The sequence below is a fragment of the Cyprinus carpio genome, chromosome B17, assembly GCF_018340385.1.
Source record: "Cyprinus carpio isolate SPL01 chromosome B17, ASM1834038v1, whole genome shotgun sequence".
Taxonomy (NCBI): domain Eukaryota; kingdom Metazoa; phylum Chordata; class Actinopteri; order Cypriniformes; family Cyprinidae; genus Cyprinus; species Cyprinus carpio.
In genome coordinates this window covers 8,263,032-8,290,291 of record NC_056613.1, presented here as the reverse complement: position 1 = coordinate 8,290,291, position 27,260 = coordinate 8,263,032, and the positions used below count along the sequence as shown (strand labels likewise).

Below are 27,260 nucleotides of genomic sequence, written 5' to 3'. Positions count from 1 at the left end.
TAAACAGCACTCTCTAAATAATTTTTTATTTTTCCAGGAACATTTTTGTTATAATTGGGGAAAGTCTCTTCACATCCTGAATGCAATCAATCGTTAAAATGATCTAAATTAAAAAATATATCAATCCTCTGTGTTGGGCTTAAGACCGTAAAAATTTTCATCCAATCATTGCATTTGGTCCGAATGCAATGATAGGATGTCTTACCTGCCTGTCAACATATATATTATTCACGCAGCCAGTGGCGACAGTTTGGGGCTAATGTAACAGGACGGGCCAGAGGGTGTTTGTTGAAGTGCAAGCAAAATTCGAAGGGGTTTGCGACCCACCACTTAATCCACAAAAGAAGGAAAATCAAAGACTTGCCAAAATACACACAGAGACAGACAATGGAGTAAAACAAGGGTATACATTGGCAGTGTTTTTACAAAATGGAGGAATTTGATGAAATTCATTTCATTCATTTGGGTTTCACCTATATGAAGAATTTGTGGAGTCTCTTCCCCGCAGGTAAGCTAATCTTCAAGTTAAAAGTATTTTCTTATATGTTGGACTTTTTTATTGAAAGTAGACTACTTTTACTTGTTGATACACTTCTTCACTTTAATAGACCGTTAAAGGGATAATCCACCCCAAAATGAAATTTTTGTCATTAATCACTTACCCCCATGTCATTCCAAAAGCTCCGTTCATCTTTGGAACACAATTTAAGATATTTTGGATGAAAACCTGGAGGCCTGTGACTATCTCGTAGACTGCCAAGTAAATAACAATGTCAAAGTCCATAAAAGGTATGAAAGTCGTTGTCAGAATACTCCATCTGTCATCAGATGTGCAATCTGGGTTATATGAAGCGATGGGAACACTTTTTGTAAGCGAAGAAAACAAAAATAACCACTTTATTCAACAATTCCTTTGTCAACAGTCTCCTCTGTGTCTCTCCATATCTCCATATGCTGCATATGCTCTTCTGTATCATCTGTGCCACAAGGATGCGCTGTTTTCTTTCAAAGCTAAATACACGTAGAAACAATGCATCCTTGTGGCGCGGCTGATACAGAAGAGCATACACAGCATACGGTGATATGGAGAGACACAGAGGAGACTGTTGACAAAGGAATTGTTGAATAAAGACCTTATTTTTGTTTTCTTTGCTTACAAAAAGTGTTCCCATCGCTTCATATAACCCAGATTGCACATCTGATGGCAGATGGAGTATTCTGATGATGACTTAAATACCTTTTATGGACCTTGACACTGTTGTTTACTTGGCAGTCTATGGGATAGTCACAGGACTCCCGGTTTTCATCCAAAATATCTTAAATTGTTTTCCAAAGACGAACAGAGCTTTTACGGGTTTGGAACGACATGGGGATAAGTGATTAATGACAAAATTTTCATTTTGGTTTGGAGTATCCCTTTAAGAGCAGTTTGTGACGTTTGAATTGGGGGAGGCATTTGCAAAGGTTGTTTGACAACATGTTACTTTTTGTTGTCCTGCTAGCTGACACTAGCAGCGCAGAAACTGATTCCAGCTTTAATTCCTTATTACTTTTACATGTAATAGATGAGTGATAACTTGAGTGTTTTATGTAAAGCTTAGGTCATGCAAATGCATGAAACATTTAATCAGCGTTGTTAATTAATTTAGAGGTTGATCAAGGCTGCATTTAGGATGACTTTGCTAATGTTCCGGTCACATTATCTGTCCGAGCTCATGTCATGTTAAATCTTTTCACGCTCCATCATTACCCTGTCTTCTTCGCCTGAAAGAAAAAGTGTAGGCTTATGTAAAGTGTTTACGTTTTAAAATATATCTGTTGCCTGTGGTTCTCTGTAAGAAGAATGTGGTTGAAATCATTTTGCGTTTTATTGCTGTGAACATCTGCTCAGTTATATAATTTGATTAAAAATGGGATATGGTCATTAATTTTTGTACTTACATCCACTTACCATAATTTAATGGTGTGGTACTTATCTGAAAATGTTAAAATTAAGTTTCAATCATGAGAATGCATCTGTGTAGTCATCAGTATTGGTTTCTCACACGCTTGAAAATAGATTAATAGCTTATAATATTTCATAATTAAGGTTAATTAAATTTTTAAATGGCACAGATAGGTATTTTTCAACTATTGACTGAATATAATCTTAAACTACAATGACCATGATGCATTTCGCGCCACGCACGTTGCGTTGTCAACAGAGACGCCAGAGTTGAAAGGTCACAGCGCGACACCGGTTAGTGGATGACAGCGTGAGTCAATGAAGGTAAATCATTTTTTTGTGTTTTGCGATTCTCTGGAAATACACGAATAACCACAGTTATTAAATCAGACATCATGCAATAAAACGGTGGCGGTTACTTGGTTATATTCTCTCTGTGTGTTACGCAAGCGCTTGTGTAACAAGCGTTATTTGTGACCAGCTGACCGCGTCTTTCACTACACCGACTGATGTTATGAATGAAACGGGTTCACTCGTGCTGCGATTGTCTTTGTTTAAATGTGTAGTGGTGGTGTTTCATTTAACTCATTCATTAATTTGACAAATATCGTTATATTTCTTCAATTGTGTAATCCTGTTCATTTATGAGTTTTCATGACCATCTCACATGGTCAAAACCAATGACGCAACAACCTTGGTGTCACGCCCCCAATCCTCTGCCAACAGCAAATTAAATAACACTGTATTAGTGATTACTGTGTATTGTTTACTATGTATGATTTTTGAAAATATTAGTATATAATAATTTAATGAACTTTATGTTTGGGAATACACAAATATAAAATATGAGAAATGAAATAATTAGTTTTCAAAGTCTAAGCTTGATTTAAATGTGTTTTTTAAACTTAGCTGATGTTTTGAATATACAGTACTTAATACAGAGGCAGCTGCTCAGTGATGATGGTGATGGATCTCTGTTTTTGCAGCTCCTCACATGGCTGTTCGACTGCTGAAGGTATCATCTGTAGCCACTGCAGTGTTCGCATCATCAGGATTCTACTTGTACAGCAAAAATGTGGACTTCAATGATCTCAGCATCATTAGATTTGGGAGGGCAGCTGCAACAGTAAATATGATTTATTTTTATTTTTTGAATTCATTAAAGTTTTAATACCTTTGAAAACTTTTTAATAATAAATATTACTTTTATATTAAATTATTTATTAAATATAAATGTAATATTAAAATTTTTTAATACTCATGTGCTTGAATCAAAGTAAGCAAATTACTTGATGCAAATGCAAATACAGCATATTTTAAATGCATTCGCAAATATTTATTTACAGTTTTCTTCTTATTCTTTGGAATGTACCATGGTAAAACCATAGTAAATAAACATGGTAATCATTTAGTACGGTAGTAGTACCATATTACTGAAATCATATTTAAATAAGATTTTACCATCTGATATAAAACTGTAACATGGTACACAAGATCAATTTTATTTACTTTTATATAAGAGTATTTTAACTGTTGAGATTTTCACAATATGTTAGTTTTTTTGTGTGATAACTTGAATTTATGAATCTTTATGAATTATAATACTTTTGAATAATTCTTAAATACTACTGCGTTTGAGTCACTGTAAGTAAATTACACTGTATTTGTTTTTTTTGTTTTCTGAGTATTTTAAATGTATTGTTCTATCTCTATTGTGCAGATTTTTATTCATAGTTTTGTTCTGTGTCTCTGAAATGAATGTTTTCAGACAGCTGTCATCAGTTATGACTACCTCACCACTCTCAGAGATGTACAGTATGGGACAGAAGAGTACTGGGCTGTCAAATCAAAGGTAAAAAAAAAATTCTCAATGGTGATAGGTTATATCTAGGAATATCTGCTGTGTGGACATTTTTCTTTTTTATTTCATTTATTTTGGGCTTCTGCACTCATTTTAGAGGAAAGTGGAGTGTCCCTCCCTGAGCCCTGGGCTTTGACATAGACATTTTTTCTTGAAAATCCTAATTTCAAGAAAGGTATATTGTGGTCCTGTAAAAGAATTTTCATAGAGATGAATGAGCACTTTGCCATAGAGTGCACTAAATATGTGCTGCTTCGGTCAACTGCATAGTTTGCTACCAAGAGGTTCAGAAAAGGCCTGAACAATCATAAATGGCTACTAAATATATATTTGGTATATATATTTCACTAACCCATAAAAATTGTTGCAGGCTCCATGATTTTTAGTCATAATGTTGCACATACACATCGATTTTTACTTCTGCATTTTGCGTGTGTTTATGTAATCTTAAATTACATGTACTTTAATAAGCAATTGTATTTTATTAAATGTCATCCAAGCCAACACATTACTCAAAGTAATATGATGGCATGTAAGTCAATAATCACCATGCAGTCTCATTATTGATGCATTGATCAGGATTTCAAAACATCTTAAAACACCCTAAACAATCTGCTTTGCTGTTTGTAGGATCATAGCTGCAAATGCCAGGCAATAATTCTTCTGCCATTTCCACCCCTGTGTATAAAGGCCATTTGAACAGCTCCATCAGGTACAGTTAAACAGCTGGAGCAGGGAAAGGTTGCAGTCTCTCACCTGTGTGTGTGAGTCTGAGCGCTGATGGCAGCCGCTGGAGGGAAGCGCTGAACCCTGAAGAGCAGGGTCCGAGCCAGATGCACTCTCTGCAAGGCCAGGGTGCGAGGATAGGGTGCTGTTCTCCTTCCCCCTCGGGGCCCGCAGTCAAGCCTGGCTACACACGCTGATTAGAATTAATGCAGGCCCTTGATTTAATATAGAGGAGAGATTTGGCTTCTAATTATTCTCTCACTAGGTGATTCAGTTCAGTTGGCTCAGGTTGTTTCGGATCATTCTTGCTTAGCTTTATCCCAGTTACTGTTTTTCTGCATTCTGGACATTTGTACAAATTAACAGGTTTAAAAGTCTTTTAAACAGTGAGTGAACACCTAAACATCTTTGTTTTTTCGGGAGTGTTTAATCTACTGTGATATTACCATGTTTTTTGGACATGATACTATACCATGTTGTTCTGCACATTTACCATAACACTGTATTAGTACAACTATTGTATATTTTGCAGTACCTTGGTGTACCATGACAAAACCATAGTAATTAAATATTGTAATAATTTAGTGCCATAGTATTCATTCCAATTAATAACAGTTACACTTTATTTTAAGGTGTCCTTGTTAGAGTGTATTTAATTATACATTTAAGTACTGAGTAATATTAATTAACTACATGTGCTTACTTTGTGGTTAGGATTAGGGTTACTTGCATGTAATTATGCATAATGTATTGTTATTATAATAGTAAGTGCATGTAACATACAACAAGGGCACCTTAATATAAATTGTCATCACTGTAATGTGGTCCACAATATCACTTTTGATTATGCATTTTAATAATTGTGGAGTGTTGATTCAAACACAGTTTGAACTGATTTGTAATTGTTCAAACTTTTTTGCCCCCCCCCCCCCCCCCCCCCCAAGATAGCTTGTCATCCGTATTAATAAATACCAGCTACATTTCAATGCATAAGCTTATAATCATGTTGCAAGTAATTGAATCATCAGTGTTTCAGTGCTTAGTGGATCAAGGTCCAAGGTTCATGTTCATAATATACTCATTCAAATGATAGGGAACTAGACAGTGGAATGAGACATACTCATAATTTGGTATCACCACATGTGCGTGTTTTCATGTTTCAGCTCTAAAATTTGTGAGGGAGGAGGTTTTTGGGAGGAAGTGGATGTTTTGCAGAAGGACGAGCATGTCTCATTGCTCCATGAGAACAGTGCAAGGGATCATGGGGGAGCTCCCAGGTGTTGCGGCTCTGTAATGGCCACAGCGTGTGACTCCTGTAATGAGGGGCGTTCCACGCAGTTAACCGTGCCTCTGCTCTCTGCAGAATAGACCACCTGCTCTTTCTGCCTACCAAGTGCTTTCCATCTTAGCCATTAAATCACTACTCACTTTCGTGTGACGTAATGATTGCTGAGATTCAAGACAGTTTTACTTTTTGCACGTTATACTAACCACATCAACACGAATGTTACAGTTAAAATGTTTTAATTAATAGTTTTATTCAGCAAGGATACATTAAACTGATCAACACACTTATGATAATCATAACAAATGCTTCTTCAGCACCAAATCAGCATATTAGAACAAAGATGATTTCCATATCATTGAACTTAAGCCTATATATGCTGACAGTCTGCACCAATTAGTTTGGTCTGTTAAAAAATGCGCTTTGACAGATGCTTTGACTGTTGAGTCTACACTAAATATCCCAATTCTTGAATCACAGTTTGGCTTATCCAGTCTTAGACCTATAGATCTGACATTCCCATGCTTCTTCCGTCATATAATCTTTGCTGTTAGATATTGCATGATAGATTCACATTCATTTCCCTCTGTTTCTCCCACTGTGCTGACACATAATTAGCAGTCAAAGGTGGCAAAATGGACTACTTAGAAAGTATTCCTGGGGAGCGAGAAATCATTGGGTCCACAGTTGGTGTTTCTTAAATAGATGCTTTTGGCCCTTTTAACCCACAGCTGATGTCTCCTGATAATGTATTCTATGAATAGTATGGAAAAACACTTTTTTTCCTGCAATGTCAGTGTGGCTCTATTGAAAGGAGCCCAGCAGTGAGAGATTACATCTGTTATCTGCTTTTGGAAAGACCACCGGAGAACATCGGTGACACCCAAACTCCAGCCTGCAGAGCCTTGCCTGATTTGTTTCACCTTATAAATCATTTTTAGTCGCAGATGCCATTTACATTTTCTTTCTTTTTGAAGTAGAGTAACCATTTGAAGAGTTGGTACATGTACGTGGTTCATTAAAACTTAATTTAAAACAAATTAAAATTGCATTTGATAATTTGTTTCAGCTGACAAATGTTTTTAATGATAGACATTAATTCAGTCACTAAATGTTATGTATAAATCCATGCTGACAAGCAGAGAGAAATTTCTCTGCATTATTTCAGAATTTTATTGGTCTTCGACAATGCTGCATTGCATACGATTTCTTAATTTAAGTATTTATTTAAACATTTAATATTATTTATAGTGGATATAATTAATTATATTTATAATTATTATATTTATTAAGTAAAGTAACATTAACTCAATTATGAATTAAATAGGATTTTTAAAAATATTATTATTATTTACACTTTTGCAGTTGTTACCAGCAGCAGTTATAGTGCCTAAACCATTTACATTTAGTCATTTAGCAGACGCTTTTATCCAAAGCGACTTACAAAGTAGAAGCAATCAGACTTATGAGAGAGCAACAATATACAAGTGCTGTGACAAGTCTCAGGCTAGCACAGTGCACATGAGAGTGAAAGTGATTTTGTGCCACTTTGGGATGGCACCACGAGGCGTCGTTCACTTGCAGAATGCAAGCTTCTGGAGGGCGTGTAGGTCTGAACTAGCAAGTTTAGGTAAATCACAAAAATTAAGAAGAATCTGGAAACTAGAGCCACCTCCCTCCCCTCCTAGTACCTCAAAAACTATCATGTAGAAACTGCAGGATATCGCAGCGAGACAAGCTGCTCTCCGGCCTGCTTTGATTACGGCACATGGATGCCTGCAGTTTTAGACGACAACACCGGTGGCACGCAGAGCTCTAGCGATGCTGAATAATGCATGCACTCAAAGTTGGAGGGCAGGTGTACCAGGCGCTGCCGCTGTCAGACGGGCATCGGCACAAACGGAGGTAATCTGTTTTCCCTGGCGCTGAGAGGCTCTGCTGTAAAATGCACTTTTTCTACCCACTGCTCAGAAAATAGTCTAGCTGTATGATCTCCTACCCTGTGTGGGGTCTTCGTTGAGGAGAGGATATGTGTCCCATCTTGGCTGACCGATTACCCTCCGAACAGTCTGAGGAGACGATGTGAATCATTGTGTGAATATCACAGATATAAAGTGTTGAAATGTGTTAGAATCCGCTGAGTCAGAATGAGTGGTTCTGAACTGGTGGGTCAAGACCCATTTTGGGAAAAAAACTATGATATAGCAATTATTAAAATGCAATTTAACACCATTGTACATGATTATTTTTAATTTTTAAGTTGATTTGCTGTTTACTTATAGGACAATATTAAAAGAAAGCTACAGTACAAAAATCTGTTGTTGAATTTTGCTTTGCACATTTGCATTGCATTTGCTTTTCTTTCCTATATTTTCAAACTACATTTTGGGTCGACTAACATCAGTTAAATTAGTAAAATCAGTTGTTTCTGCTATCAGCATTGTGTTGGTACTGAGCATGTGTATATAGTGTTGACTTTTATGATTACGATTTTAATTTGTGAATTATATGTATATATTTTTTGCTCTTTTATTGAGGCCCCTGGTTAAGGTACTATGGCCTCGTTTATATCATAGCCAGATGCTCAAATTAGATTTTTTTTTAGTGGTCTGTTTGGCAAAAGGCGGATCACTGTCCTAAACCTGCTGTAAAGGTATCCGAGACTGTTTTCACAGTCGACTGTGCGATTTTTCACTTATTTAAGCATGACTGAGCATCATCCTCTATTCCCCAGGGAATTTGTCTGAGCAATAGTATGAAGTTACTGTTTGTTTACAGGTTAATTTTCTGGTGTTGTTGGTATTTTGTTTGCGTATGTGCGTTTTTGTACATTTATTTATGTTTGTGAATAAGTGTGATAGTTTGCAGAGGTCTCGAAGTCCTTGACCAGCCCTCACGGAGCATTTGCACAGCAGATTAGACTTCAGCGAGGGCTTATTCCACACGACTTCCCCCAGAGAAGCTGAAACGTCCTCCTCATGACCCTCCTGCTGAAGCGGAGTGCTACCGGGGTCTGAGACTGATTACAGGGTTAGAGCAGCTATAGCTCACGGAAGCAGAAAACACATCAGTGGAGATTTTCTCTCATTGTCATCGTTTTATCATTGCTAAAGACTATATTGATAAGGTAACTGCGATTTTTAGTTCTCAAACCCGATCTCCAGCTGGCCCCGGGGGTCCAGTTACTCACAAAAAGCAGGATTTTGGGGGCCTGCTTTGGGTCGGACTCTATGATCTTTCCTTAAACATTCAACAAAACCTCAGAAGTGGCACCCCGTTGATGTAGCTGAGACTCCCTGACTCTGGCAAGCAGCAAGAAAGAGGATTGACAGTAATCTGATTGTGGGAAAAATGGAATTTGGATTGAGTTTGCCTTGGCTCATTCTTTTAAGGGAAAAGGCTCACATGTTGATGTGAGAAAACAGTCTTTTCCCACTTCCCTTCTTTTCATTTTCACTCTAGAACCGTTCCCTTCCTTCTTGTCTAAATGATTAATCTGTTCCTCGCACAGGTTGTTGTTCCAAGTAAGTCAGCATCTTGGCTTGAAGTATTGGAGAGAAAAACAAGCCTGGAGTGTTTGTTGGCAGAGACCTTAACAAAATCAAAAACAGGCACTCTAACAGAATGGTCGGCCGAGGTGCTATAATAATAATGTTTTTATTTTCCTGAAGGGGTGAACTGTTTACGGCAAGTCCATAAATGTGCACCTCTATAACTGAACAGTTTTATGCGGCATGTTTGTTTAGACTCGCAACCCGATTGATGTGGCCACCTGTTATGCGACGTTTTAACCCACAAGTCTCTCTGCTCTGCCACCAACTTAGACTATCATGTTTATTGCGATGATGTAATAGATCACAGGCGTGTAAGAAAGCACCTATCATACGGGGGGCGGTAATGAAATGCTGGCTGTATCACTGGATGATTAATGTGCAGGTGCTCGCTGAAGGTCATCTCAGATTTTCGCCTTTGGATTATCATTAGCTCGGGCGTGCTCTTGGACGTCTAATTCATCATCGTTTTTTAGGTTGCACCGATACTGTATTTTCATCGCAGCCAGGGAGATGGGCTGCTACGGACATGCAAATGAGCCAGGGTTTGAAGTTAGCATAAAATTGATTTTTTGAACACCATTGCTCTTGATTTTCTCTATGATTCAGCTTGAAATTGCGGCTTGTAGTTCCATCGACTTGGTTAGTTGTCATTAAAGGTCACTTGAGGATGGGAAGACCCCTTTCCGTGCTTGATGCATTAAAGTAATAAATCGACGGCATCTTCCGTTTGTCGCAAACATTTACATCAGAGGACGGTAGTAACAAGGGGTTTTAGGCAGTTATTTTCTAAAACTGTTTATAATTATCTTGCGAAGTGCAACAGGTGCCATTTATTATCTCCAGATCTGAACTAATGAAATTACTTTTGGGCAATAGAGAGAAAATGAAGGACTCAGAAGTAGATTGCACACATGGAGGAACAATGCTGTGCTCATCAGTTCATAGATTTGCTGCAGCCGGGAAAACTGAACATATGGATGAGCCATATATTCATTTCCCTAGCTCTGAGTGAAAACCCCAGGTTGCTGTTGCCTTTTAGGAACTTTGTTTCTGCCCTTATGAAAGTTAGAAGGACTAGTAAGTTTGGAAACTGCTGACTGGAATAAATGTACTGTAGATGCAATTGTTAACAATATATTATCACCTTGTGTTTGCTTTAACCTTGAAAATGTAAGATGTTGAAAAAATATAATGTGTAGTCCTAGAAGTTCTGCTTCTCCATGCTTCTTGAGCTGTGGTGCCCATGCTGGAGAATCTGCACTTTTGCTTCTTTTCTCTCACTGGTTTCATCATCACTTTCTGTCCTCTAGCTTTAGTAACAGTAGGTTCCAGAAGTAAAAATCCCATCCATTTTCTTTGTATGGAAATTTGTTTTTAACAATATGTAGATATGTATAGATGCCCCATTAGAAGGCTCCAGGCACATAGATGCAGCCGCCATCTTGGAACGGTCAACTTGACCAAAAATAACGTTATAAAAAGCTTATTATTCAGGCTAGATCAGCCAGTGCGCATGCGCAGTCCTGAGCACACGTTTCAGAACGCTCACTGTTTCTGTATCAACCGGGACGCTTCTAACGGCAGCTGCAGTGACGCACTTCCTGCGATTGAACGGCCATATTGAGCGTTGCATTTTTCCCCATTCAAAACTATATGAGTGACATGTCTTGGGTATTCTATAGTCTGTGACTTGACGTAAATCACAATACTAAAGGCCAATATAAACATTACAAAATGACACACATACAATTTTATATATATATATCTATATATCTAGGCCTATGATGACTGCTTCACCCAACTGTTCTGTGTATCACATATATATATATATATATATATATATATATATATATATATATATATATATATCTATATATCTAGGCCTATGATGACTGCTTCACCCAACTGTTCTGTGTATCACTGAGCAACGACCTTAGCAGCCACCCTTAGCAACTTAAACAATCAATAATAGATCATTAAAACTGTTCTGTGTATTATGTATTTCTGCAAAATTTAGTGTTATTTATTTAATGAAGTATGAGTGACCCCTGCTGATGTTATGTAGCATCTTTCATCTTTAATTTTGAGACCACGCCCTTCCCCATCTAATAAACGGTTCTCATGTGGAGAGATATGTTGATGTGTGTGCGCATCTGTGTGGAAGCCCACAGTTTCCGAAGGGGGACCCAACGCAACAACTCTGGTGGACATTGCTGCAGTCAGCATGCCAATTGCATGCTCCCTCAAAACTTGCGGCATCTGTGGCATTGTGCTGTGTGATAAAACTGCACATTTTAGAGTGGCCTTTTATTGTGTCCAGCCTAAGGCACACCTGTGCAATAATCATGCTGTCTAATCAGCATCCTGATACGCCACACCTGTGAGGTGGATGGATTATCTCGGCAAAGGAGAAGTGCTCACTAACACAGATTCAGACAGATTTGTTAACAATATTTGAGAGAAATAGGCCTTTTGTGTACATAAAGTCTTAGATCTTTGAGTTAAGCTCATGAAAAATGGGGGCAAAAACCAAAGTGTTGTGTTTATAATTTTGTTCAGTGTATAAAACCAAAGCTATTTGCCACTGCCAGGGCATTAACGTTTTAAAGAAAATATTTTATAGTTTGTTATAGAAAAACAAGATTCCAGAGCCTCGATCATAACATTATAACAGATGCTTTCCGAGTAGATACTCAATGTGGGACCCAACGCAACAGAGTGCGGCATGGGACAACACTTGATGGGCGAGTGCGGGCGGGTAGAGACTTGTGTGTGCGGGATGTGGGAGATTAAGGGTGTACTCACACTAGGCAATCTTAACCGTGCCCGATACGTGTTTGACCCCCAAAGCCTGGTTCGTCTGACTAGTGTGATCACTCCGTTCCGTGCTCGGGCATGGTTCGTTTAGCCGTCCCTGGCATGGTTGGAATAGGTGGGCCAGAGCGCGGTTCAGTTGGGTTGCATGATTGTGTGAACCTTTCTGAGCAGCAAAAGTGATAGATCTGTAAAGCAGTATACTGTGAGAGGGCCGTGTGTTACCGTGTCCCAAACAACTCAAAATAATAAACCACAAAGATAACAAAATGATGCACTCCACTGTACTGAGCGAGAGCTCTTCTCTGCTATCTTCACGTGCTATGGGAAACTTCCTATTTCTCACTTATGAAGTCGTAAGCGCTGCTGCAGTCTTAGGCCCACCCCAAATGATTTCATTGGTTGAGACGCATGATGACTCCCATCCCAAGCCAGTACTGATCAACATCCCACCCCTCCTTTTTACAATTACAGAAAGAGAAGTTGTAATCTATATCCAGAGGAAAACACTCTAATGTTTCTTTAACAGGATATATTCTGTGAGCAATTTTAAAGGACACTTTGGTTTTATTTGTAACACCATTTGCAGAATGTTTTTTATTCTGTTATAAAAGACATTAAATACAGTCTTTTTATTTATATTTTTTCAAGTGTTTTTTTTTTTTGGTGCTTGCCATTAAAGTTTGTGATGATGATATGAGTCATCTCAGTGTTTTTTTTCTTTAGTTGATCAGTTAATGGAATGTATTTATTTATTAATTTATTTTGAAGAAGAAATGTCTTTATTAAAACACATTTTGGAATCCCTATGGTAGAAATTAATTGAAAAAAAAAATGACTTTGTGAAAATGAAAACAATTTATGAAAACTCTTTCTCATCTCTCCAGAGGCTAATGCCAAAGAAAAGGATCAGTTGAAGAATGAAAAGAAAGTCATATATGCTAAACACCTTTGGTGTGGTGGAATACTGGCTTCTTTGCTTGCTAGTATAAAAGATCAAACACTTTCAAGTTATGTAACAATGTTAGGCTAAAATCAAAGCCATGCCGTTTGAAATGTGAATTACAAGTTTCCGTTTGCTTTAAATCAAGATCTATTTGGCGTACAGAGTGTGTTTTGCTGAAGCTTAAAACCTATAAGCTAATAAAAAGCACTTAGCTTTGCACATATATGCATGTGCACTAGCACACCTCATGTTTTCCAGAGATAATTGTTCTGCTAACTCTGCTGACTGAGATAGAACAGGACACGGCAGACAGGAAAACATAAAGGCTAATGCGACGCTTATCATGGCACGATTATGCAATCCTAAACACTTTCCCAGTCTGAGGGACTGCTGCTATGGGAATTGAGTCTCCTTAGCTATTAGCATATCATTAAAGGGAATGTGAGCAGCTGATTTATAAATTAAATGTAGCTTACTTAGCCCTAATGAATAATGCATATCAGATCATCATGGACATGCTGACAAGTGCAGGCGTTATAGGAGGAGGTATGGGAGGGGTTGCAATGTCAGAGAGGACGGACTAAAGGAACTGAATGAAAGGCTTGGTTAACTATTTGATTCCGCTTTCATAGTCAAATCTTTAGCCTGCTGAAGTAGAAGAGAAGCCAGTAATTTCAAAAGCTTTATGACTTGGAATGTTGATTTTAGGAGCGTAACAGTTAGAGGATGGTGTGGCAGAGTGGTTTAAGATCCTGATTAGTAACCAAAAGGTTGCTGGTTTGAACCCCACATGTAGCGACCACTAGGACCCTTTACTTTCTGCCAAATTCTGTTTTATTTTCCCCCAAATTATGTTTTCTCCTGTTTTAATGGTTGAATTAAAATGTAAATGATCAAAAGATGGCTATTCAATGGAATTAATGACAATACCAATTTAATCTTTTTTTTTTTTTTTTTTTACACAATAGCAGTGCTTTCTGAAAAGTTTTTTTCCCCCAGAAATTCTGTTATATTTTAATTTTCCAGATGCTGTGTTTGATGATTTACAAATCAAATCAAAAACGGTGTTTTCAAATTAAAGCATAAAACTTTAAGTAATTTATCTTTTAAAAGTAATAATTCTAATCTAAACTGTAATCAAATTAAATTTGAACTTTTTTTTTGGCAAAAAAAAAAAATGCTAAACAACAGAGGTTTACGGTTTAAACTTGGATGAATTTTTTTTTTTTAAAGTTTAGATATTCTGTGGCATGCTTTATGATTTACAAATTAAATAAAAAAAAAAGATGTTTATCATATCAATGCATAAAACTTTATGTAATTAATCTAAAAAAAACAAATAATCTTAAAAAAAATAAAAAAAAGAATTAACAACCAATTATTTATTATTTTTATGAAAAAAAAATCTCTAGATTTATATTTTAAAAATTAAGACATGGACATGGAAGTTTAAACACTATTATTTAATAAACTGTATTATTATTATTATTATTGTTATTATTTGGAAAATTACATTCTACTGTAAAGTGCATTAATACATTTCAGTCATAATTTCTTCAGGTTAAACCAAACCTGTTGTATTAAAGACTTTTTTTTGTTTGTGTATCTCCCAATAGTTTTATGAAATGGTTAAATTATCATGAAGTGAACTTTTTTAGCAGCTCTGGAGATGAAGTTCACATGGAGTGTCATAGTGAGACGGCAGATTAATATTGACAGATTACACACACTCACTTAAATATTAGTCTATTAGACAAAAAATAGCCACTCATTCACACAGAGACACAAAATTTTATTTTTAGAACTGGATTCTGTGATTCCGTCCATGTTTTCAGCATTGCGGAAATCATAGGCCCCTACCTAAGCCATCATCATTGTGTTCTTGAGTAAGGCACTTTATCCCAGGTTGCTTCCAGCGGAGAATGTTACTTTGGATAAAGATGTGCTAAATGGCTTTGTACTTAAGAGTTTTTCCAGGGTTCTAAGTACTGGATATGTTGCACTTGTGAACGAAAAAGCTGAAATTTCTCTCCGTTTCCCCCAATGTCACTCAACTCTAAGTAGAGCAAATCAAACAGCAAGCTAAAATGGCTTCATCAAAGAAGACAAAGTGGGGAAAAATACAAAACAACAGCCAGAGCGCCAGATGTAGGCCCCGAAAAGCAGAATCAGTTGTAATGGGGCACCAAATGCGCTGTCAATAAAAGGGAGTGCACACCAGATGGACACTCATGTGAAAATAGCTGCACTTTGAGTAAGACTGAGTCAAGGTGCTGTGAGTTTTATTTATTTATAATTCTTAATATAAAATATCCAAATTTTGCTTCACAAGCCCACAGATTTCATGCGTGTTTATTTCCCCCAGGCTACATCATGACTAATTAATGAGCAGAACAATATAACACTTGCAAATTACTGCTTTCTATTTTAATTCTTCCCTTCAAAACATCCCAGTTCCAGTGGAATCATAACAAATTTATTTCACCTTACCCCTGATGTCTACAGCCACAGAGTATATGCTTATCCAGTCTTACGTAGGCCATGTTTCATGTTCTAGCAACCAGTTAGCTTCCACTTTGCCTGTTAAACATCATTATCTTAATCTGTTTTGAGAATTCTTCCAAGGTTCTGTAAATTCCTGTTTTTGCTGTACAGGTATTTCAACTGCAAGACAAGATATAATCTAGAATCTGTTTTTATTCGATTGTGAGCATGATGTCTTGTACTTATGGATGAACTTGTGAACTTATAACCTTATAGCTTTTAGCATCTATGGAACCTTTCCATTCTTTAGGTTCTTTAGGTTATTTAAAATGCTTCAAGAGCTTTACCACTTCGACTCCACTAATGAGTAGCATTGTAACATTACAAAATGCAACCTTACTATATTTCGCAACATTTCATTGCATCCTTTATAGCAGAGCGAGCTGATGCAAAACACTTCTGATTCATTTTAATAAGTTTGTTTATTTACATGGTTCCTATAATTAATTAACTGGTAAAACAGTGATTGAACAATTAATTTGAGCCCTAAATCATCTTATTATTATTATTATTATTATTATTATTATTATTACTACTACTACTGTACAAGTACATTAATAAATTGAGTAAGTTTAGTTTAGTTAGTAAGTTTAATTTAATTATGCCATAGATGCATTATCATGGTCTGTTTATTTATTTATTTATTGGCTCAGTAACTAGTCTTCAATAAGAATCATTAGTCTCATCTAATTATTTATGAAGGTTTTATCTACTTAAAAATTAGCAGTGTTTTTTTTTACTCTGAATGGTTGTTGTTTTAACAAATTTTTGTCACTGTAATTCCAACTAATTGCATAATTTAATTGTATAGCCTATTTACAGTATATTTATGCATTTGGCAGATGCTTTTATCCAAAGTGACTTGTATTGCACGAAAGGTATATTTTTTAAATCAGTTCATGTGTTCCCTGGGAATTGAACCCACAACCTTGGCATCTCTACTGCTCTACTGTGTATACTATTTATATTTGTTCTGAACAAGTATTTTTGTTCTGATTCCACTGGAACTGGGTTGTGTTGAAGGGAGGAATTAAAATAGAAGACATTGATTTGCAAGTGTTGTATACTCATTACTTGGTCATGATGATGTAGCCTGGGTGAAAGAAACATGCACAAAATCTGTGGAACTGTGATGCAAAATTTGGAGTAAGGATTTTTAAATAAAATTTTTGGCAGTTTTATATAGCCCTGTTATATGATTAAATGTTTTGTTAGTCGCTTAACTGCTTTTTAGCTCGAGCTGCGTTAGCTTCACAGTAGCTTCCCCAAAACTGACCATGCCAGCTTTGTCTAAGCCATATCTACATAGACTTCAGATGGGTTTTGCTGGTCAGGAACTCTCCCTGGGGCGATGGAGTAACTGTGTGGAACTATCAGCCTAGATTACCATTATGGGCACATTGTAACAAATTGGCGTCCTTGTACTTTGTGACAAGCTTGAGATTCAGGCAGATGATGTGTTCAATAGCACTACAAATGATCTAGCCGGGTATCAGATAATGTGGGAGCTGATGGCTGCTGCCGGGAGGAGAGCGGTGCATTTCATTATGACTGCGCCGCCATCAGATGCTGATTCACTGTCAGGAAATGGTGGAGAGCGAGCGTGCCAGAAGTCACACAGATGTTGCATTGTACTCATCTTTTCAAAATGAATCCAACGAGCAGGCGGTGAGAGAATGTGTCCATGGATTGAGGACAAACAGTGTTGATTTTAGGAGTTTCTCAGCTGTGCCATTAAGAGTGAAGGGATTGTAAACATATTTAAGGCAGTATTCACACCGCCTGATTCACGTTACATCTGGAACGTGTCATGCAAATGCATCCACTGAGGATACGAGGAATGGAGAGCAAACGGGATCCCAGAGAGATAACTTTATAAAGTTGCAATGAAGATTTTTAATTATTAAATCGAGTATGCTAGTTTGGCCACACATATCAAATTCTAGAATATGATTTTATGGTTAGGCAATTATTTGAGTCATTTCATTGCTATAGGATTCAGTATTTTAAGGAGGATACTTAAAAAGTCTTGTCTGAAAATATATTTCTATAAATACTTTATAATATCCTTTATATATATATATATATATATATATATATATATATATATATATATATATATATATATATATATACACACATACACACACAATTTTATAACAGGATTTTATATAATGAGGTAAAAGCAGAAAGGATACAGGTGAAGTTTCAACCTTTTTTCTCCCTTATGTAACCTATAGACTTGTTTTATAATCTTATATTACATAAGAGCATGTTTATGGATGTGCTATAAAGAAATGTTGCTTTTCATAGCATATTGTTCAATATTGTGTGTTATGAATGCGTAAAGAGCACAATTTCAGTGTACTGAGGCATAAACTTTGGAAGACTTGGATGCCCTATTTGATCAGTTAATTTTTGTTTTGGTTTATAAAAGAATAGTTATTTACATTGGCTTTTTTTCTGAATTGAGTCAGGAGGCACTTAAAATACATACGTTTTTGTTGTGTAATTTGGATTGTAATGAACATCGCATGCACTAGATGGCAGCACTGGCTAAAGGCCCTCTGCCGTCTCATTGGCGTGTGGAGTTTGTCTGCTATGCAAGTATGTTGAAAGTGTGAAAAGAACAAACACATCTGAGGGGCATATGTAAATATGGGTATACATAACTTAAGTCCTTCAGGGCTTCTCACAGTGGAATCCTGGGTAAAAAAAGAAAAAAGAAAGAAAGTTGGAATCCCTCCTGGAATATGATGGGAGAAATTGAGGCGTTTAACATTTTCATTCAATCACAGCCAGAGTCTGTAGGAATGCTGACAGCCCCAATTCAAGCAGCCCACATAAATACTTAATTTTTCTGTCATGTTCACTATGCTGTCAGTCTAAGCTTGAGGTTTGGCAGCTGCTGTGTAAACACTACTGCTGCAGAAAGCCAGAAAGCTGTAGCCCTCCCAATACAGAGCTAAAAATACAACTCATAATCAATAACTAATTGTTTTTATTACCCGCCATAAACTCAATAAATGGCACAAAAAAAACAGCATTAATTAATATGTACTCTGTTAATTTCCACTAATTCCATTCCTGTGCCTCTTGCATTTTAAGCATGAATATTGTCTCGAGTGTGTGTCAGGACGGTATATAAGGACTGGGTGGGATATTGACCATATAATTATAGTTATAGGCAGTTGTTAGAGTAGGTGCCATATTTAATTTGGCTTGAATAAAAACAAGGATGTGAAGGGAAGAAATACCGTGTGTTCATTGTCAAATTGTTGTAGCCTATTTCTGGGTGATGATTCTTCAGCTGAATTTTTTTTTCCATGAAATAGGTTCACATATTGATTTTGTAAATTGTATGCAAATTCATTCTTAGGTACACTTTTGCATTCAATGGAAAGAGGACAATTTATGCACAAATACTTCTATTAATTATTTACAAACATTCTGTTCAGTTTTAGTAAATGGACCTCTAAAAAAGATACAGATGTATATATGTTCAATATCATTTTTTTATTATATGTGTTAGTGATGCACTGAAATTAATTTAAAGTTTATTAATCAATCAATTAATCAATCAAAATATCATTATCAAATTAAAGTTCTAAAATGAGATCCCCACCTAATTCTTGGTCTACTAGGAAAATGCTATTTTTTGTCCAAACAAATGCTCTCTAAAATGAGATCCCCATAATAATAATAATAATAAAAATAATTTTATATATATATATAAATAAACCAGAACTTAATATATAGTAAATGGGGGAGACAACCTTTCGAACAGTCTCTCAGATCCTTATTTTCTTTTATGTTGTGTAAAAATGGCATCTACTCTGATGTGTGTTTATGGTCTGATGATTTTTGTTGTTTGCGGTTTGCTGTGTAAGAGTTTATTGCTTCGAACAGCTTGGAAGCTGCCATCCATGACAGTTGAATCCATGACTATCATCTTGTCATGTCAGTGAACAATGTCCAAATATTGGCAGAAATGTGACCAACACTTTTGTACATCATAGTAGTTTGATTCAGATTCTTAGAAATGTTTCAGTGGAGTTTTCCTGTTAAAATTAGGCTGTTGTTAGCTGTGTGAACTGTTAGCCTGATGTGTGAGAAACACAGACGTTTGAGGGATGGTGTGTATGAGTGTGTGTTTGTGTGTGGTCTTAAATTTCAAGGTCTGGTGGGTATTCATAGAGGTGACGGGCTGCTGGAGAACCCCACAGATGCTCAGAGCCCTGATATCAGCTGCGTCCTGCTTCAGTGGCCCCTCAAGATACCCAGCTCTACCCTTACGACTCAACCAAACACTCTTGCTCTTATCATCACCTGCTACTGTCCTGGATTTTAGAGATCCTCAAGCCAGTTCATTGCTCTAGAGCGGGAGCTGAGGATCGTGTCCTGTAGGGCTGTGAAGTGTTGGCAGAAACATTGAACATATGGGTGAACCTCACAAAAGCATGTCCAGGTTAGAATTCATCTCAAAATCAAAAAAGGGAAAAAAAAAAGTTAACTAAGGTTTTTAAAAATGTCACTTATGCTCACCAAGGCTGCATTTATTTGATCAATGTTTCTTACAGTTTATTCCTGTGATGGCAAAGCTGAATTTCAGCAAAAACGTCTTCAGTGTCACATGATCTTTCAAAAATCATTCTAATATGTTGAGTTTTTGCTTAAGAAGCTTAATATTATCATCTGTTGTGCTGATAATTTTTTCTTTTCTAATTTTTCAGTATTCTTTGAATAGAAGTTCAAAATAACAGCATTTGATTGAAATATATATTTCTGGTAGAAATGTATAAGCTTTTATTCTAGCTGTTTTATCAATCTAATATGTCCTTGCTCAATAAAAGTATGAATTGTTTTAAATTATGAAAAAAAAACACAAAAAAACTATATATATATATATATATATATATATATATATATATATATATATATATATATATATATATATATATATATATATATATATATATATATACACACACATATACATATATATATATATATATATATATATATATATATATATATATTGTACTGACCCCAAACTTGGGTCAAAAATGGTAGTGTATATAGATATTTTGCATACAGAAAATTCAGACTCTACTTGTATGTATGCATGTAGGCCAGTAGCCCTGCCTTTGAACCATGGAAGCTATTCTCTTACAGCATCAGTGAGAAGTGAGAGGTTACAGGGATCTTTATGTGTGACTCTGCCTGCGCCTGTTGTATGGGCTCTTGGCAGGGAGTCGTCACCGCACAGAGGGTGATCTCATTTTCTTAATGGGCTTTGTCGCTGTTTGTCGTTATTAACATTGGCGCTGCTCTCGGGGGGTCTTGGAGAGTCATCCAGTCACACACCAGCCTGTCCTGCTTTACATTTGACACCCATTATAACTTTGTTTTGATTAGAACTAAGTGGACAATCTGTATAAATGCTACGTAGTTGTATTTATGCGGATGTATTCAAAAAGGCAGTTGGTAAACATATTATGTGCTGCATTCAGATTGCAGGTGGCATGCATGCATTTCCGGTGATTCGACCAATTTGTTTACAAAATCACATTTTAGGGTAAAGTTGGATGATATCATATTTTAATAATATTTACTATATTGATTTTATAATTGCAGTGTTTGACCAGCGACACTGGATCAACCAATGGTGTGAGTTTAAGGCGGGACTGTGTTTGTTTGAACCAGTGGCAGATGGTTATTTTTGAAATTGCTTTTGGCAATGCAGAAATTACACACTTCACCTTTAGCTGCCAGTTTAGAGTGATGCAAGTAACTACTCATGCACAGTAATAATTACAGTAGCATAATAATTTTGCCAAAGGTGAATAGAGTTTAAACTTCTCTGACTTCCTGCGTCATTTGGCTCAGATGTTATTTTTCTGATCACCAGTTAGAATGACCAGTAATTTAGCACTCTATGAAAAAATTAAAACAATTAAACCAACGTCAAGTAACCATTTTTTTTTAGCGACGAGAGCTTTTCAAACCAGAAGTTTTGTGCAGGGTAACTCAGCCTAGTCTGTGTTTATGGACATGGGATGGCTAAAATGTATGTTACAGCTGTGGGATATAACACTTCAGCTTGTGTTTGAAAATGTTCCAGACTTTTTGCTGTTTTGTTCACCGTTTAGCCTTTTTAAGTGTAATTTAGCAGTCCCTCTTTGCCTAACGTGGTTGGTACCAAAATGCAAAGAGGAAAGCAAATTGGTAATGGCATCAAATAGTGGGAAAGTGTCACAAAACACACAAAATAACACCCATTTTTTTCATGAATTGCTTCTACGCAGTGTTTTGAAGCATTGCATAAGTTCGAAACCATGACAAGAAGTCACATGCATCTTAAAGATTTTTTTTCTTGTGTATAAAATGTAATTGCACCATGGACCTGGAGGGACATTATTTCATTCCAGTGTATTCTTGTATATGTCTCGAGTGACAAATAAACTTGAAATGTGAGAGGTAATGATAAGCCTGCATACATAGCAATTTAGTTTTCTAGGTGGATAATGTTATCGTGGTCATTTAGATCTGTATCACAATTTGGATGTCGTACCATCAATAGTTCGGCTTGACAATTTTATTGCAGCCCTAATGGACGTCTAGATGCTTTGTCATGTGATCTGGCTCTTCTGGACAGGTTTGGAGTCACGGCAGGGGATGTTTCACTGCACAAATGGGCTCTAGACTACTGAAGCATGGTGGGGCCATACATGAAAATTATACATGGCTGAAGCTAAATTGCCTTATGTTCCCGCTTGTTCTCTGTTCCTTATCTGCTCCTTACATTTAGACAGTTGGTTTCTATAAGTGGCTCACTGTAAATCGCATGTACTATAGGAGATTTGGAAGCTGTAGTGGTAGCATATATATATATGTACGCTGCCAGTCACTGTGGATGATAGAAAAGCCTGGTCTGCACATCCATCTACACTTTTGGAATTTATTACCTCAGAGCTTTTAGAAAAAAGCCAGATAATTAGCTGCAATGGAGGGAGAAAGCACTCATTGTAGTAACTGGCTTTTAGCTTCACTCTACATTAATTAATGGCGGTCTCTCGTGATGTGAAAAAGCAGGAGTCTTTTAAAGGTCCATTACTGTTTCTTGGCGGTAGACGATCTGCGCTGACCAGCAGAAGCACAGACAGATAAATGTTTTGTACTGTTTGCATTTTTAGGTAGAATTTGTAGCTTTTGAGCACACTGTGAAAGGCATGATTTTGCAAGGTGGTGAAATATGCATGCAAATGTTCATCATTCTTGAAATGTAAAATCTCAAACTTCATTTTTTGTTTAAAGTGTAATAAAAAAAGAAACTATGTTTTGCTCTACATTTTAAATATAACAGAAAGTAAATTTAACTGTAAATTAAAAATTTACCTGTAACCTGCACTACCATTCAAAAGTCGGGGGTCAGTTAGGTTTTTTGTTTTCCATTTTGAAAGAAATTAATTCATTTATTCAGCAATTACGCGTTAAATTGGTCAAAAGTGACAGTAAAGACACTTATAATATTACAAAAAAATTCCATTTCAAATAAATGCTGTACTTTTGGGCTTTCTATTTGTCAAAGAATCCTGAAAAAATATCCACAGAATATCCAATGTTTCCACAGAAATAAACAGCACAACTGTTTTTTAACATTTACAATAATAAGAAATGTTTTTTGTGCATCATATCAGCATATTAGAATGATTTCTGAAAGATCCTGTGACACTGAAGACTGGATTAATACCTGATAAAAATTCGGCTTTGCCATCAAATGAATTCATTTCTATCTTAAAATATATTACAACAGAAAACAGTTTAAATCGTTATAATATTTCACTGTATTTTTGGTCAAATAAATACAGCCTTGGTGGCCATAAGCAACAAACACAAACACAAATCTTACCATCCCTAATAGTGTAACTAAACTCAAATTTCGGAATAAAATTATTTACTAGTGTTATTGAGTTTAAAAGTTTCAACTCCCAGCATTGTCTCCCAGAGTTTGACTCCTAACCCTAAGGCTGTGGGTTCAAGTCTCGGGCCGGCAATACCATGACTGAGGTGCCCTTGAGTAAGGCACCGAACCCCCAACTGTTCCCCGGGTGCCGCAGCATAAACGGCTGCCCACTGCTCCGGGTGTGTGTTCACGGTGTGTGTGTGTTCACTGCTGTGTGTGTGCTCTTTGGATGGGTTAAATACAGAGCACGAATTCTGAGTATGGGTCACCATACTTGGCTGTATGTCACTTCACTTCACTTTACTTATTGTATGTTGTGATTTAATCGGTGTACAGTATGACACACTTGATCCGGAAATGAGTCTTGGATTGAAGTGAATGTATTTCACCTTTCATGTTTTGAGTTGTTATAGATATGGGCTGTAATAATTAGAGAAAAGTTTTACTTGAGAGCTCTGTTGATGCTTATTAACAGATTCTCACCCTCTGAAACACTGCTAAGGTGTGATAGAGGCCTGAAGCTTCAAAACATCCCATGTACGGTGGTATTGAGTTTCACTTGTATCAATGTAATAATTGCATGCAACTGTCACATGACAAAAGATCACACAATCTAAAACAGTTCCATAGTGTGTAAATGTTTTGTCACCATTGCTTTACACTAGAATTCTATAGCAGATGCTTTGTCTAAAGCTATATACTATGTTTATTATAAGGTCCACCTGGAGTAACCTTGGGTTAAGTGACTTCTCAAGGGGCCAATGGTGATAGTTCATGGATCGAATTCCACATAGAACCTAATAATCACTGTTTTCAATCACTTCTGCTTTTAGACATACTTAAACGTGTTTGATACGTGACTAATTTGTTTAAGACTCATTTACTGGTTTTCTGTGCTTGTGTAAGTTTGTGATTGCTTTCTGCATCTTTGGAGTGCCATGTGTTTTAAATGAGAAGGACATGCTGCTGATTAGCACAGACCAGCATTATTAAGAAAAAAGAAAAGTAAAGAAATTGTATTCCAGCTTGAATGTCATATTTGGCAACCTTTGCACCTCCAGTGAATGTAAGGATGATTATAGCCTAAGGCTGACATCTAAAATAGACCACTGTTTACTCCGATATATTGAAATACATTTTTCAGAATTAGAAACAGTCCCTCATACTGTGGATTTATTTATTTATTGTTTCTCTTTTTTTGGATAGTTTTAATACTTATAATATTTTTTAGAATTAGTAGCTGATTGTACATATACTGCTAATATATTTGGTAAATAAGACAGAATTTCAAAAGATTTTGTATTTCTTTAGTTTAGTTTTGTGTTTTTGTTTGGTGCTTTTTTAGTTATGTGTTTCATTTTGCTTTTGTTTTAGTTTAGTTTTTTATAGTTTGTTTTATTTTGTTTTGTTTGCTTTTGCTTTTGCTTTAGTTTAGTTTTTAACATTTTATTTTGTTTTGTTTTTGCTTTGCTGTTTTGTTTTTTGGCTGAAATCTGATTTCTCCTTCCACAATTTTTTGCCAGCTCTGTGTAGCTGTTTGTTTATTGGTCATTGCCTTATATGCTGGGAAAGAGACTAGAACTGTTTAAAATTCAAATTACAAATGGAATTTTCTTGAACATAGTGTAATGGTGAGTGGTTTCTGTAATCGCTCAAACATCATCTCATTTAAAGATTTTTAAACTGTTTACTTGCAGTTCTTATATTAAAGGATATCTAGCATTAGGGAAAAAAGATGGCGTCTCAGGTTTCCTCTGAGCAGTGGAGATTTGAGGAGGTACGAAATGGTGTGCCGTCTCTCCGAGGAGAACAGTAAATCAGACGCTGCTTGGGCTCCACCAGTGCATGAAATGGCTGCAGTAATGAATATGCGGCCAGCACATTAGCATGCTTTAGCCTCTGTCTCAATTCTTCTGTTGAGTTCTCACTTCTGATAATCGTCTCTCTCATATTCTAAAATGCAAATTGCATTCTTATCACAGCAAAGCTTGTAATAAACAGACACAACTTCAAATGAAGTTTTCAGAGGAGTTTTACAGATCCAGCACTGAAAACTAGTGTTGAAAATTATTGCCTGGTATGTTTGTGCATGGATATTGTAGGTTTTGTTTCATAATCATAGCTTTTTGCTCTTTTTAAGAGATCAATAAGTGAAATTGTCTATGATTCAAATACTTGTTTTGAATGCATTTTTGACTAAAACAATTTGAGATTCTATTTGTTTGTTTTTACATGGGCAGACCAGAGTATGGATCTTTTTGTCATTACTTTTGCATTAGTTACTTTTTGCAATTCAATTGGTCAATGGATAAAATGATGCGTTTAAAAGTCAAATTGGTTCAGATTTCTTAAGCTTTAGCATTAGCAACAGAACTGATGTTTTAACATGTGCTTTACCGTGATTACCTTATTTATCACTCTTTTTTTTAAAGCAATAATTGGCCCTATATAGGGGCTCGTGTCTCATGAACTAATACAGTCAAAGTGAAGGGCTTCTGACAAGCTTTCACCCTGATTGTGGCATGTCTCCTGATTTTCAAAATCACTTATTGCATCACTGTATTAGTAATGTGCACTTCACTGACCTTCCAGCTTCTAGCTTTCAGACTGGATGATGGGGTGGTGGGGAGACAAAAACTGTAAAGTAGAGTAGCACATGTTTGAGTCTAAATAAATTAATAAATAAACAAATAAACACGTCAGCATTAAGTTTCACAACCTGAATAGTAGGGGAAAGGGAAGCTAATATGACAGAGTATTGATTTGGCTCACAGAGCATTCAGTAATGAAGTGTGGGATTGCATAATTCAACCCCTATTGCTGCAGATGTAATCTGGGATGTCTGCTTTTATTAATTGAGTGCAATGCATCTGCTGCTAATGGCATGCTATTCTTGAGGACTGTGGTAGCATGTGGTAGCTGTGAACATTTCTCAGCTGCTGTCAGGTTATAATGTCTGTTTTAAGTTGTATGCTTTTGCTTATTAATACTTTATTCTAAGGAATGTGAACATTTGAAGGAAAATGTAAGAAAATATATAATTTATATTGATGTATATTAATGATTGTTTAAGGGTTCGTCACATTTCACCCCCAAAATCAAATCTTTTTTTTTCTTTACTTGCATAAAGAAAACAAATAAAAAAAATTAGGACCATTTTATACGAATTTGTATTCAAGATTTTGTATTTTTTTTTGTGGGGGGGGGGGGGGGGGTGTTAATAACCTGTGTATAATAATTATAATGTATAAATTTAAATTTGCTCATCAAAAAATGTATTGCAGTACTTTTTCTCAGTACAATCTACATTTTTAAAAATGTATGTATTATAAAGCAATATGAATAATTTATAAACATAATATTTATAAATATAATAAATCATAATTAAGATAATAGGACTGTGGGGGGAAATGTCGGAAAATAATGTTATAATTAGGGCTGCAAAATGATTAATTATGATTAATCACATTCAAAATAAAAGTTTGTTTACATACTATATGTGTGTGTGCTGTTATTATGTATCTATAAATACACACACATGTATATATTTAAAAAATAACTATGTATGTGTGTATATATAATCTATATATATATATATATATATATATATATATATATA

General features: G+C 36.0%; 1 protein-coding gene across 1 annotated transcript in view; it reads left to right on the top strand.

The window, feature by feature from the left end:
• Window positions 1-2,183: 2,183 nt before the first annotated feature.
• Window positions 2,184-27,260, top strand: part of LOC109076068 (aarF domain-containing protein kinase 1-like) — a 105,720-nt gene continuing 80,643 nt past the window's right edge. The window contains exons 1-3 of the mRNA XM_042742038.1: window positions 2,184-2,269; window positions 2,932-3,071; window positions 3,714-3,797. Coding sequence (XP_042597972.1) covers window positions 2,940-3,071; window positions 3,714-3,797 — 216 coding nt within the window. The 5' untranslated portion in view covers window positions 2,184-2,269; window positions 2,932-2,939. The remainder of the gene's footprint in view (window positions 2,270-2,931; window positions 3,072-3,713; window positions 3,798-27,260) is intronic.